This window comes from Rhinolophus hipposideros (assembly GCF_964194185.1).
Source record: "Rhinolophus hipposideros genome assembly, chromosome: X".
Classification (NCBI taxonomy): domain Eukaryota; kingdom Metazoa; phylum Chordata; class Mammalia; order Chiroptera; family Rhinolophidae; genus Rhinolophus; species Rhinolophus hipposideros.
Window position 1 is genome coordinate 37,023,351 of NC_138046.1, and position 14,296 is coordinate 37,037,646.

The window sequence follows — 14,296 nt, forward strand, 5'->3', positions numbered from 1 at the left end:
CCATATGACCCAGCAATCCCTCTCCTGGGTATCTACCCGAAAAATTTGAAAATATTTATACATAAAGACATGTGTGCTGCAATGTTCATTGCAGTTTTGTTTACGGTGTCCAAGATATGGACACCGTCTTTCGATATGTCTTTCGATAGATGAATGGATAAAGAAGTTGTGGTATATATACACAATAGAATACTATTCGGCGGTAAGAAAAGATGATATAGGAACATTTGTGACAACATGGATGGATCTTGAGAGTATGATGCTAAGTGAAATAAGTCAGATAGAAAAAGCAGAGAACCACATGATTTCACTGATATTTGGTGTGTATCCAAAAACAACAAAAGAACAAGACAAACAAATGAGAAACAAAAACTCATAGACACAGACAATAGTTTAGTGGTTACCAGAGGGTAAGGGGGTTGGGGGTGGGAGATGAGGGTATGGGGGATCAAATATATCGTGATGGAAGGAGAACTGACTCTGGGTGGTGAACACACAATGGGATTTATAGATGATGTAATACAGAATTGTACACCTGAAATCTATGTAATTTTACTAACAATTGTCACCTCAATAAATTTTGAAAAGAGAATAAAAAAGAAAATAATATTCATTATCATTACTCTCAATTATTCTGTAATGTAAGGAAAATAGCAAACAATACCCAAAACACTCGTGTTTTATAGGGCAGTTGTTTCTAATATTTATTAATGCACGTGGAGTGACTGGGAATTTGAAACACCTAAACCTAAGGTTTCATGATATGACATGGATGAAACTACAAAGAAACATGTCTCAGTTTCTGCCATGATGGAAGTGAATGGTCTGGGAGAGTGAGATGCAAGCAATAATCTAGAATGCCCCCAGGTTTCTGATCCTATCAACTAGGTGGATGGAGGTTCAGCAGTGGGAACTGTTCTCTCATTGACTAGCTCCTCTCCAGCAGCAGCTGTTCCTGGAAAGCAGCAATAATAAAGGCTGCCACCCTCTGAGTGCCAAGCACTTCATTCATTCCAGCCACAAACATTTATTGAGAGCCAGCTTATGTTCCAGGCTGTGTTGTAGAGCTGGAGGTCCACCAGTGAACTAAGCAGACGAAAATGTCTGCCCTTGTTACACTTCCTAGTTAGCCTTCCAGAAAGAATGTGTCAATTTTCAGTCCTTTCAGCAGTGTGGGAGAGAGACTCTTTGCCCACATGCTTACCAACAGTTTGTTACTTTTAGTATCTTATCCCAGAAATTGGATATAAGAATAAATATGAGGAGAAGACGGTTTCAGGCTCTGAGAATGAAGTTTCCTAAACTAATAATTTTGCTTCTGTCTTGTTCAATAAAAAAATGAGACTGAGGCCATCCTACTATGCAGTGTTTAGATTGTGCGTATAACAATTCAGAAACCTGTAACCAGCACAGAGACAATAGAAGGATCAGATATTTTGTACCCATTACCTGAGGACGGACTTTAGAGCACAACAGTAGACTTCCAGCCCTGGGGAGGAGCAGTGGATCTGATGTTCAATTCCAATTCCAACTGTTACTAGCTGTCTGATCTTAAGCAAGTTCCTATGACCCTGTGTGCCTCAGTGTCCTGGTCTGTAAAATGGGGATGGTCCAATGGCACATATCTGTGCGAGCAGTTGTGAGAGGCCATAATAAGTTGTGAGTTCTGGTCTAAGATGAGATGCCTCAGCTGGGGATCCATACATCATCCCTTCAGGATGAAGTGGGAGACTCAGCCGCACTCTTTCTAACCCCTTTTAGCTTGCCCCTGAGATCCTTGGTAATGAAGGATTTCAGTGTTACCTGGATTATAATCGACTCCTGAGACCTCAATCATGTCTCCTTCTCACCACCCACTGAGGAGCCTCTGTGTCCCTCTGAGATTAGTTCCCCTCACCCTTAGCTGTCATCTGTTGCTCAGAGAAGTGCTTTGGGTGGGGGACAATTTGGCTGGTCTTGAGCTATCTGAAAGGATAGAGGTGCCGCTGACAAGTGGGGGAATGAGACAGTCCCTGGGGATACAGAAAGCTAGTAGAAATCCACCTCAGCATTCAATAAGTGTTCCCTTATCATCCCATCATTGTTAAACTCTCAGGCATTTCTGAATCCCCTCCAGTGCCTGTCAAGGGCCAGCCTTGGTGTAGCTCCTGGAGCCAGACTGTCACATCATCAGATTAACACTAAATAAGCATTGTCCGCATGGCATGGACATTTAATTTGTCCACATCCTTCTGTTGTACAGTAATGCATTCTAGGAGAGTAATACTAGCTACCATTTCTTGAGAATGTACAGTGGACCAGCCTTGTGTTATTCACTCATACACAGGGCACACATGGGAAAGACAGGTGTGAATTTACACACCTCATTTTCCTCATGCATCATATGCAAATAATGCCTACATCATAGTGTTAGATAGGACAAGGGTCTTAAGGTCTAGACATTTCTTACTAAATGGTATTCCTTTTAATTGTTAAAATGTAGCCCAGTATTTTGCAGACGCAGCTATAACATAATGAGCCTGACCAGAACCCAGATCAGTTGCAAAGAAATCAACATGTAATTAACAAAATCGTTATAAATCTTTTAAAAATAAAAGAAGAAAGACAAAAATAAGAAAAACAAATCCATACAAGTTTAGCTAACTGCCAAGAAGAAATCAACATGCAATTAACCAAATAGTGTATATAAGCCTCCCTTAGGGAAGACAGAGCTTTGGATGTGAATCCCATGTCTCTTTTACTTGCTGCAAGTAAATAAAACTACCTAACGTCAACCACATCTGATCTTGTTCTTGAATAAATCATCCCAAGCAGAGAACCCCTTTATTTCAGTAACAATAGGGTGCTGTGAACATATGAGAGCTAAGACAAATAAGAAGTTTCGTCTTCCACCCCGGAGTCTGACTTCTGGCCCTATCACTAGCTGCATGAACCTAGGCACATGTCTTAACTTGCCAGCCTATTTTCTCATCTGCAATATGTGCTAATAGTAATACCTATCTTAGGTTGATATGAGGATTAAAGGAGCTAATGCATTTAAAGGACTTGGTACAAGATGCCTGGCACACAGTAAGCTCTTAATAAATCACAGCTGTAATGATTTTTATTTTTATTACTGTTATGGAGGATCAGGAAGAGGAAGAAGATTCAGCAAAGGAGACTGAGAAGTGGGTACCAAAAAAGTCAAGGAGTGGGGAACATGAGAGAAGGGTGTCATAGAAACCAAGGGAAAACAATGCCAGGAAACAGGGAGATAGAATGCCAAAGGGTATTCAAAGACCTGTTTCTTTTGACAAAAGAGTGATTTTCTTCTCTTAGAGACCAATGAGAATGAAATCAGAAAGGAAGAAAATAAACCCTTAGTTTGAAATGAGGCCATTTTTAAAAAATCATATTTTTTATTAGTTTCAGGTGTACAAAGCAATGTACTAGACATTTAAACCCCTTATAAAGTGATAACCTACCCCCCAAGCTACTACCCCTCTGACATCTTATATAGATATTACAATACCATCGACTGTCTTCCCTATGCTGTACTCCACATCCCGTGACTATATATATCTGTGTATTTAGTTATAGTTGGCATTCAATATTATTCTACATCAGCTCTTCAGGTGTATAGCACATTGGTCAGGCATCTACACAGTCTATAACGTGATCCCCCTGATAAGTCCAGTGCCCATCTGGCACCTTACATGATCTTTACAACATTGTGGTTACATTTCCCATACTGCATTAACTATCAATTTGTATTTCTTAATGCCTTCACCTTTTCCTCCCTGCCTCTAACCCCATTCCCATCTATCACCCTAATAAACCTAGTACATATCTGGCACCATACCTAGTTATTAGAATATTATTGACTATATTCCTTATGCTATACCCTACATCCCTATGACTACTGTATAACAACCAATTTGTACTTCTTAATCCCTTCCCCTTTCACCCATCCTTAACCCCCACCCATCTTAAAGAAGTCCTTTTAAGAGTCCTTGTGATACTAGTTTGGTGGTGATGAACTCCTTCAGCTTTTTCTTGTCTGGGAAGCATCTTATCTGTCCTTCTATTCTAAATGACAGCCTTGCTGGGTAGAGCAATGTTGGTGTACGCCATTGCTTTTCATCACTTGGAATATTTCCTGCCACTCCCTTCTTGCCTGCAAACTTTCTGTTGAGCAATCAGCTGACAATCTTACGGGGGCTCCCTTGTAGGTGACTAACTGCTTTTCTCTTGTTGCTTTTAATATTTTCTCTTTGTATTTAACTGTTGACATTTTAATTATGATGTATCTTGGTATTGGCCTCTTTGGGTTTATCTTGTTTGGGACTCTCTGTGCTTCCTGGACTTATATGTCTATTTTCTTCACCAGGTTAGGGAAGTTTTCTGTTATTATTTCTTCAAATAGGTTTTCAATTCCTTGCTCTCTCTCTTCTCCTTCTGGTACCTCTATAATGTGAATGTTGGTACACTTGATATTGTCCTGGAGGCCCCTTAAACTCCTCTCAATTTTTGGATTCTTTTTTCTTTTTGCTATTCTGGTTGGGTGTTTTTCGCTACCTTATCTTCGCTACCTTGGATCTTCTGCTTCATATTGTCTACTGTTGATTCCCTGTAATATATTCATTTCCATTATTGTATCCTTTATTTCTGACTGGTTCTTTTCTATGGTTTCCATCTCCATTTTTATGCTTCTTATCTCTGTTGAAGATCATTGAGCATTCTTATAACCAGTGTTTGGAACTCTGCATCTGATAGATTGCTTATCTTTATTTCGCTTAGTTCTTTTTCTGGAGCTTTGTTCTGTTCTTTCATTTGGGACATATTTCTTTGTCTCCCCATTTTGGCTGCCTCCCTGTGTTTGTTTCTATGTATTAGGTAGGGCTGTTGGGTCTTCCAGTCTTAGTAGCGTGGCCTTATGTAGTAGGTGTGCTGTGGGGTTCAGTGGAACAGTCTTACTGGTCACCTGAGCCATATGCTCCAGGTTTGTCCCTTGTGTGGGTTGCGTGTGCCCTCCTCTTGTAGTTGAGCCTTGGTTGATAATTGCCATCATTCTGAGGGACTGACCCTTGGGCTCACTGGTTATGAGGACAGGCTTTGACTATAGTAGAAGAGGTGCTGTGCAGGGTGCCTCAGCAGGATCTGCCTCAGCAGGACTCGTGCCTGCCCAATCCGCCCTTTAGATGTGTCATACTTGGAGGTGGCTGGTTGATGCTCCAGCTCGTTTTGAAACTGGCCACTGGGGCGCCAGCCTCAGGACCACCTTGGAGGGGATCCGCTGTAGGTCTACTTTAGCCACAGCCCATGCCCCACCTGAGGCCACCCAGCAGGAGTCAGAAAGAAATCCACAGATGGCTACCACCCATGCTGTACTTGGAAGAGCCTTGAGAGGCCAAGCCGCAAACCAAGGCCGGCTGCTGCTAGTGCCACACTTAGGGCTGCTTAGCCAAAGGCACAGGACATGCTCAAGCCAGATGCTGCTTGTCTGGGTTCCATGAACCTTTGAGAGACCCTAGGAAAGTCTGCAGCTTGAGCCAAGGCAGGTGGTCTGTATGAAAAAGCCACTGGAAGCAGCTTGGGTGTGTCTGCAAGTTGGGTGGGGCGGGATCTCCAATTGCCAGGGCATGGTGAACAAATGGCAGAGACTCAGATATGTCTGCTGCCTGTGTTTGCACACCAGGAAGGGGGAGGGCTCAACAAAGAAACAATGGCCTTTGCCAGATCCCCCATCCAGAATAAAGCCACCTCTCCAGGCCCCATCCCAAACCAGACAACTCAATTCCCCACCATATGTCCCTGCTGCATTCCAGCTGCTATCCCAGTGCTGGAGCTCAGAGAGTGATTCCATTGATGGGTAAGCCCATGTGGTCCCTTTAAGAGGAAAGACTGGGAGTGCAGCTGCACTCAGTCTCACTCAGTTACAATCGCCGCTGATTTTCACAACCAAAAATTATGGGGACCTCTCTCCCTGGCCCTGGAACCCTGTGCTGGGGTGGGGCTGGTATCTCTTGCTCTTCTAGGGGCTAGGGTGGACCCCCATAGCCAAAATACCCCTCCTGATCTTTATTGGTCACACATGGGTGTGGAACCAGCCCATTCTGCATCTCCAACCTTCCTACCAGTCTGGAGGCGGCTTCTTCGGCACGTCCTTAGTTGAAACCCTTCAGTTCAGGTTGATTTTAGGCAATTCTCAATAATTGTTGTTTTATAGATTAGTTGTTATTTTGATGTGGTTGTGAGAGAAGGTAAGCAGAGCATTTACGTACTGTGCTCTCTTGGTTGTCTCCCAAAATGAAGACTTTTTTAGGGTAACCCCATTAGCCTGATCTGAATGCCCAGGTATTCTGTCTTCTAATTAGGAAAAAGGTATATTTCTTGAGTAAAGGAAAAGCCAGTGCCACACAAATTAAATTTTAAAAAGAAATGTCAGCTTGGTGAAATAAAAATTCAGACAATCTCAAATTTATACAACAGAGAGAAGGATGGGGGAGGGAGGAAATGGGATGAGTCACAGAACAGGTTTTCAAAGCAGTGATCTATAAAAGGAAGGTAGTGGTAAGGACTGAAGTTCTTTATTTTTCATTTCATCTTTCCATACTACCTGGTGCCAGAAACAAATTATGGCAGCATAAACCGTGTCATTAGGCAAATATTCAACAAGTGTTTATAGGGTAAAATTGAGAAAAGATGAGCAGGAAGTTAAATGATATTCTAACCTGGACTAGATAAAGGAGGTAGATACCTCCTAGGGTATATTTATGGAGGGGCAGAGAGGAATTAAGCGTTAAAACCTGTGTGAGCTGGGAAGTGTGAGGGGTGGGCCTGTGGCTTGGGGGCCTGAGTAGAGCTGCCACTTGCTTGGTGGGTAAGGGAGGGATCCCTTTTGGTTCTGGAGAGATCAAGATGGCTGTCAGTGTCCCAGAGGTGCCCTGAAGAGATGCAAAGTGTGGCTTTTGCTCCTGGTCAGTTCTCAGCTAAAGAGTCTGAGGCAAAGGGGCCCTCCCAGTCTCCTGTCTGTGAGGGTTAAGGAAGCTGAGGCTTTAAGGCAAACATGGAATATGGGGTGGAGAGGATTCCTGGCAGAGCATGGGAGCCTCCATCCTCATCCACCAAGAGAGGAGAGTGGCTGGGGGAAGGGAGTAGGGAGTTGTAAGGTCAAATTGTGGAATCATGGATGGAACAAGAGCAAGAAGCCAGGGAGGAGCTGAGGGGCTGTTTCTGGAAAGAGAAGCACTTCAAAGCAGGTTCTGGGCATAGCAGCACAGGGAATGCTTTACTGGCTTCTTACAGCCCCTGGCTTCTCCCCCTCCCTTGGGGCCCCTTTGTTCCTATGAATGACACATCAACTGCTAGCATAATTAGAACCCCAATAACTCTCCTTGGGCCCCCCAACCTGTGCAATTCCTAATACAGCACAGCCCAGAGTTCTTTGTGAAACCCTGGAATTTGCAGTGCCTACCAGTCTTCCTGTCCCTGTAAATATTGATGTGTGTCTCCAGGTCACCACGCCCTCTTACCTACATAGCTTTGTGCTTTGCCCCTGAAACACCATCTCCCACTGCTGCACATTCTGTCCTCTCAGTTCTGTGGAACACCAATTTCCTGTCTGACAAACTCCTTCAGGTGCTCAGATCTGCATTTTCAATTCACTCCCTAACCCCTGCCTTAAATGCAATCATCTCCATACCACCAGCCTTGTCCTGCTCACAGAGACAGGGGTTTATGCACCTACACGAGACATAGGGACCCACATGGCCTGAGGTCACACATGTCCTTTTTTAATTGCCCTCCAATATGAGATCAGGAGAGGGGACAGCGCAGGTTCCCAGAAAGATCCCTCTTTTCCTCCCTCCCCCAGAATGCCCTCCACTCTAGAATGGTGTGGAGGGCTTCTTGGCTTTCTGATCCCCATGTTCCTTCACAGGTCCTGGACACTAAGTTGCTTTTCACCCCTCCCCTGCTATTCCTAATTCTCAGGTTGGGGTGGGGTTGGCTTGGAATCCTGGGCTACCTGTGACCTCTAGAATGTAGCTTCAGGGCTCATGGGTGTAGGGGTGTGTCTCTGGTGCTATCAGCTGAGCCTCTCCTCTTTAGCTAGGTAGGAGAGGATAGTTTCAGCCCACAGGAGAGATTACTAGTTGTGACCACAATGTCATCTAGAAGCAGCAGCAGCAATCTAAGAAATCCACCTAGAGGAGGAAGAACTGCCCCAAATGGACCAGGAAAGGAGCCCCTGGGATCCCCATTTTGGGCTATAACCTCAGCACCAAACTCCCCAGCCATCAGACTCCTCTGAATACATTAGAGAAAACACTAGGGAATTTTCAACGAGTGGGTGCCATAGTTTGGCTCTATGACAAAGGGACAAGTTGTTTACTACTGTCCACTTACCCTTGGGAAATCTTTCAGCCCATTTCTTCTTCCCTTTTCCTCATCTGCAAAATGAGGTTGCTAAAAGCCCCACCTCAGGGTACAACTCCACCCTTTATAGATTTTTGCTGTATTTTTCTTATTCACTTTTCTTAAAATAATACCAAGAAGACATAAAAATAGATGCTGATATATATTTATTGACATAGAAAGAAGCCCACAACATATGTTGTTTAGTGAAAAAATACAGACTATAGAACAACACTTATATTTGATCACTTTTATCTATACATATCTCTATCTGGGTTCACAGCTATAGGGAAATATCTAGAAGGACATTCATCAAAGGGTTAACGATGGTTATATAAGGGTAGAGGGTTTGAGGTAATTTGTACTTTACTTTTTGTACTTTATTGTTTAAAGATTTAACAGTGAATTATACCACTTTCACAAAGAGAATAAAGCCATCAAGGAAATGTGCACACACAGAAAATAGATTCTTAGGCAGCAGGGGTGGAGGTGGGGGTGGGGGAGCAAGGACAGAGGTCAGGCCATCTCCCTCCATTGTGCTGGTATCCAAGACCCTATTTCCTCCACCCCAAAAGAAAGCCGCTTTGTGGATTAAGTCATGCAGTTAGAAGCATGCCTCCTATATTCGCTGGACTCTGAATATAGCTTAGGGTTCACTTAAGGTTGGGGGCTAGCACTTCACTGTCATTAGGTTCATCAATGGCCTCTCTTGACCCCTCCTCCTCAGTATGTGTCAGCTCCTGCAGGGTGACAATCAGATTCTCGAACATCTGGGCCTTGTTGCTCTCATTGTCACAGGTTTCCTTCGAGTGGCCCACCTCACCACAATGTGAACAGCGGATTGTGTATTTTCTCTTCCTGGCTCTACGCATATCCCCAGGACTGTCATTCTTATACCCAGAACCCGCACTTGTGGAAGGAGATTGAGCCTGGGAAATGTTGGGGGAATCAATGACTAGCACTTGATCCCGAGGCCTGGCCCTGCCTCTAGGGGGCGGAGAACCTGAGAATGAAAGTGGAGGGCCCTGAGCCTCCACCAGGATCACATCCTCATCTGAGTCATCAAGCCCGTCTTCTATCTCTATCACGTTGCAGTCGGCACTGCTGATCACTATCGGCAGGGAGCCCTGAAAGGCCACTGGGCTGGTTGCCCTCTCCACCATTGTCTCAGATCTTTTGGACCGCTTCCATTTAATAAAAGTGTCATCCCAATCCTCTTCTTCCCTTATCATTCTGATTAATTCCAGGAAATTGGGAAGACGCTCCTGCTCATTTGCATACATCCTGAGAAGATGCTTCAGCCTGTAGCGCAGGTCCCCATTCAGCTCAGCTCCTAAAAGGAGCTGGTGCAGGCGAGTCTGGTTTGCATCTTTCTCAGCTATGATCCCTGCCTGAATAGCGTTCTGGAGCTGCACCTCTAAACGGATCACATAAAGGGAGGCTTTCTCCCCTTGTGCCTGCAAAGTGTTAAAAAATTTACCATGAGCGGTCACGCTACTTTCAGACTCCCCGAATACCAATTTCATTGCGTGCAAGAAATCTGCCACACTTAGATTGGGGTTGGCCGCCTGGAGCAAACGCATGACCTCACGGGCAGGGCCCCTAAGGGTTTTCAGCAAGCGTTTGAGCTTTTCCTCCTCAGACATATTCCAATCAGGCAGGACCCCATTGATTTGGATCAGCCAGTTTTCAAAGGTTTCTTCCCCCTGGGCTGGCACCACCCTCCCCGAGAACAATTTCATGTTTCTCTCTGCCATGTTGGCCATTAAAGGACCAAGACTCCTCCCCAGGGACCTCAGCATAGCATAAGCCCACGGAGGCAAGGGTGCATTCTGCCGCCGGCTATTACCCACACGTGCAATGATGCTAGCCATGACCGACGATGATCGTGTATCTGAATACAACAAGACGTTCGGGCTTTTTGGAAAAGCCTAATCTGAAGGCGTGGGAGGGATCCTCCTTCCTCCTATCTCAGTAGGGACTGTGAAAAGGAAAAAATAGCAGAAGCGGGATTAAGTGTGTGTGTGGGGGGGGGGGAGTAAATAAGGCTGCAGTTGTTTTCTCTCCCTTCCTGAATATCCTGCAGTACATTTTATATCTGCCCACTGCCCTAATAATATCCTCCAGGAGACTGGCAATTATAACCTCATGGAGCCAGCCGGTGTGTCCCTGTTAGCAGGGAGCTTTTGACAGCCACAACCATCCCTCCCGCCAGTTCTTCAAGAAGGACTGCAACTGTTGCTTCCAATTCTAAGTATAATCGTGGATGGAGCTGATGGTGGGCTCTCAAAATAGAACATAGTGGTCATAGATTTGTGGCAATAAATAATATCTCATTAAACTCACAGTCTCAGGTCGCAACCACACCCACTTCTAAAAGTTCCCCCCCACTTATCTCTCAGATTCTTACAAGAGCTCAGGAACAAGCGCGTCCCTTTATTTCATTTCCAGTCTCTGCAACTGGTAGCCTCCGTGAGAAGGATCGTCTCCGGGGTACGGTCGATCTTTGTCGTGGATCCGGGACCTCAGGGCGTCAAGACTGCGCTGCCGCAGAGGGCTGGGCAGCGAAAGGAAGGGTCAGAAGCAGCCTTATCCCTCATCTGCTCCCTCCCTCCCCACGCCCCTCTCCCCCACCCCTCGCTGCCTCTTAAGTAGTCAAGAGGAAAATCCCCTCTCCCACCTTCTGAATACAAGGTAAAGCGCCCTCCGCCCCATTACATTTCCCCCGGAAAATCGTCAGCCTACCAGCTCTGCAATCAGCTGCATAGAATTCAACTTCGGGTTCGGCTTTGATGGCCTGCCACCGAAAAAGGGAATAGGAGTTGAACATGCACATCCACATATTCCTCTCCAGGAAGAGATGAAATGCAAAGGGGGTTCAAGGCAGCCAGCCAGCGATGGGGTTTCAAGGTAGCCTCCCCCTCCCTCTTGCCTCCCCACTCCCAAAAAACGCCCCCTTTCAATCCAGGCAAACCCTACCCATTGGGCAGCATCCAGGGGCACCCCCACCTCCTCAGCGCAGCCGGGCCTTGGGAGTGCTCCTTGCCCAGCCTCGCAGTTACAGATTTTCCAAGCAGGAAGCTGCCGAGTCCTAATGGGGCTTCCCCCTCCTCTCTCCGCGCAAGGCAATCGCGCCCCGTTTCTTTACCTGTGAGCGGCCGGTGGGCAGCCAACGTTCAAGTGTGACGGCTGTAGATGACGCCTTCGGTCTTCGCGGCCCTACAGTGGGAAAGGACGGGAGGCTCCCAGGCCGCTAAGCGACCCGGGGCTGCCCCACGGAGTTGCTCCGTATGCCTGCCCAGCGAGGGGGAACCGAACAGAGGCAGCACGGTTCCTAAGGCAGCCGCGGCTGCTTTTATCCTCTGCCCACTGAGACAAAAGAGCGTGACGCATGGCCTGGCGCGGCCAATCAGCGAGGAGGGGGAGCGAGTTATCCTCGGAGCCTTCGGCCCCTTGCAAATTATACCCGAGGCGGAGGCGGGGTTGGGGGGAGGCGCAGGTTCGCTGGGCGTCAATGGCTGCAGGAGTTTGCGGCTCTTCCCTTCTCCCAGTCTGTCTCCCTTGGCTCCACTCTGCGCCTTGAGGCCAGGTGTAATAAACACGAGGTAGAATCGAAGGTAAATAAACAACAAAAGTACTTCACCTTTGTATAGGAGAAAGGGAGAAAAAATGAGCATTAGCTCTTTCTTTGTGCAAATAGGCTTGCACAGACATCTCCTCTTTTACTGTGAAGGAGGTGGCAGTATGTCCATTTAGCAGTGAGGGGAGGTAGGCACCCAGGCTATTAACCAGTTATTCACTAAAATATGGGTGCAAGGCTGGCTGCATCAGAATCATTTAAGGGAGCCTGTTACAAATGAAGATTCCTGGGCCCTGGCCTCTGAAGGATTCTGATTTAGGAATAGGGCTGGGGGTGTGATTAAGAATTTTGGAATTTTAACTGGCACTGTAGTTGACTCTGAGGTATAGAGAAGATCGTGAATCAGTAAATGGACCTACCTCCAATGTATCTGTTCATAGCATATCTGTGGTGAAAAGCATCCCCAGAGCAGATGTTCCTACCTCGGTTCATGATCTTCCTGAAATTGTACGGAAAGAGTTTGGACTCTGTAGGATGCAGAATAATGGCCATCCAAATATATCAAGTCCTAATCTCTGGAACCTGTAAATGTTGCCTTATAAAGTAGAAGAGCCTTTGCAGATGTCATTAAACTAAGGCTCTTGACCAAGGAGATTATCTTGGATTATCTGAATGGGTCCTACATCCAATCACAAGTGTCTTTATAAGAGAGAGGGAGAGGGAGAGCTGATGCACCCATGAAAAGAGCAGGTGGTGTAAAGATAGAGGCGGTGATTGGAGAGATGCAGCCACAAGCAAAGGAATGCTGGCAGCCACAAGAAACTGGACAAGGAACAGAGTACAGCCCTGATCACACCTTGAATTCAGCCCAGAGAAACTGATCCTCTGGCCTGAACTTCTGGCCTCCAGAACTATGAGAGAATAAATTTATCTTGTTTTCAGCCACCAAGTTTGTGGTAATTTGTTAACTGCAGCCACAAGAAACTAAGATTGATTCTGTATTTTTCTGAATCCATAGCTTTGTAGATTTTAAAATAGGTCAGTGGCCCAGTACTAGTTAAAAACCACTCCTCTGCAGTCTTTCTTCATTAATATCTTAATCTTTCGATTTGTACTTAAGGATGGAGTGTGAGAAATGAAACACAGTTTGACTAGAGTACTGAACCACAGTTTTCTGCAATGAAACATAGCTCTTTCATTTCCTTGCTCAAGGATAGGTTGCTAGGTGGTTGTTCTGTATGCTCTTAAAGACACTTCAACTGTGCTAGACTGGGCATCACTGGCCGCAGAGAAGGAGCAAGTCCATGAAAATAGCATGTAGAGTTGTACAAAGTGAATGGACCATGAAGCCAGTGGTTCCATGTCTGCCTGAGCTGACATGACAAATTACCACAGACTGGGGAGGCTTAAACAACAGGTATTGATTTTCTCACAGTTCTGGAGGCTAGCAGTCCAGTTCAGGGTGCTTTTATCTGCTGCTCACTGAGACAAAAGAGCATGATGTATTAGCCTGCATGCCCCACAGGTGTGGTTTTTCCTGAGGTCTCTCTCCTTTGCCTGGTGCCTCTTCACAGCATCCCCCTCTGTGCGCCCACTCCTGATATCCAAATGTCCTTTTCTCATAAGGACTTCAGTCAGATTGGATTAAGACGCATCCTAATGGCCTCATTTTCACTTAATCACCTCTTTAAAGGCCCTTTCCCAAATACAGTCGCATTCTGAGGTACCGGGTTAAGGCTTCCACATATGAACTTTGGAGGGACACAATTCAGCCCACAACACTCTATTTTCCCTTACTTCTTGTTCTGGGAAAGCATGTCTTCTTTCCCTCATGTGAAGTGTGACTAGGAGGTCCCTCTAGGACTTTTGGGGGTCAGGGTGGTAGTGTCATGCATTGCACAAGTGAACTGCCCAAGTACAAAGTTGTTGCTGTTGCTTGTTCTTGACTGCTGATGCTTGGAAGCAAGGAAACGATCCCTTTGGCTGCTTTTGGGGTCGTCTGTAGCTTTCCAAAGTACTTACTTTGCCTACTCTTTTCCGCTTTCTTATTTCCAACCCCAATACTTAGAACTCCTTAGAATAGACAATCCAAACTTGGAGACAAAGCACCTACAATCTCAGGATTGTGCATAGAACAGTGGGATGTGGTGGTAGTCCTGGAGGGTGGTAGAGGTAGAGAGAAGGCAGGTTGGTCACTTTGCAGAGTCACGGGTGATGCTGGCAGTAGCATATGGATTACTTTTAGACTCTTCCTTTTGCTCCCCAGTACAATGACATCTGAACCTGGCCTCAAAGCAGATTCTTGTTCTGAAATTTTAT

At 45.8% G+C, this 14,296-nt stretch overlaps 1 protein-coding gene across 1 annotated transcript; it reads right to left on the bottom strand.

The window, feature by feature from the left end:
- Window positions 1–8,547: 8,547 nt before the first annotated feature.
- On the bottom strand, window positions 8,548–11,761 carry ZCCHC12 (zinc finger CCHC-type containing 12). The gene is made up of 4 exons (XM_081042878.1): window positions 11,546–11,761; window positions 11,143–11,194; window positions 10,808–10,954; window positions 8,548–10,378 (listed from the first exon to the last, which is right to left on the bottom strand). Exon 4 carries the CDS (start codon window positions 10,269–10,271, stop codon window positions 9,051–9,053), a length of 1,221 nt encoding a protein of 406 aa, XP_080899004.1. The 5' UTR covers window positions 10,272–10,378; window positions 10,808–10,954; window positions 11,143–11,194; window positions 11,546–11,761; the 3' UTR covers window positions 8,548–9,050.
- Between the last annotated feature and the right edge of the window lie 2,535 nt (window positions 11,762–14,296).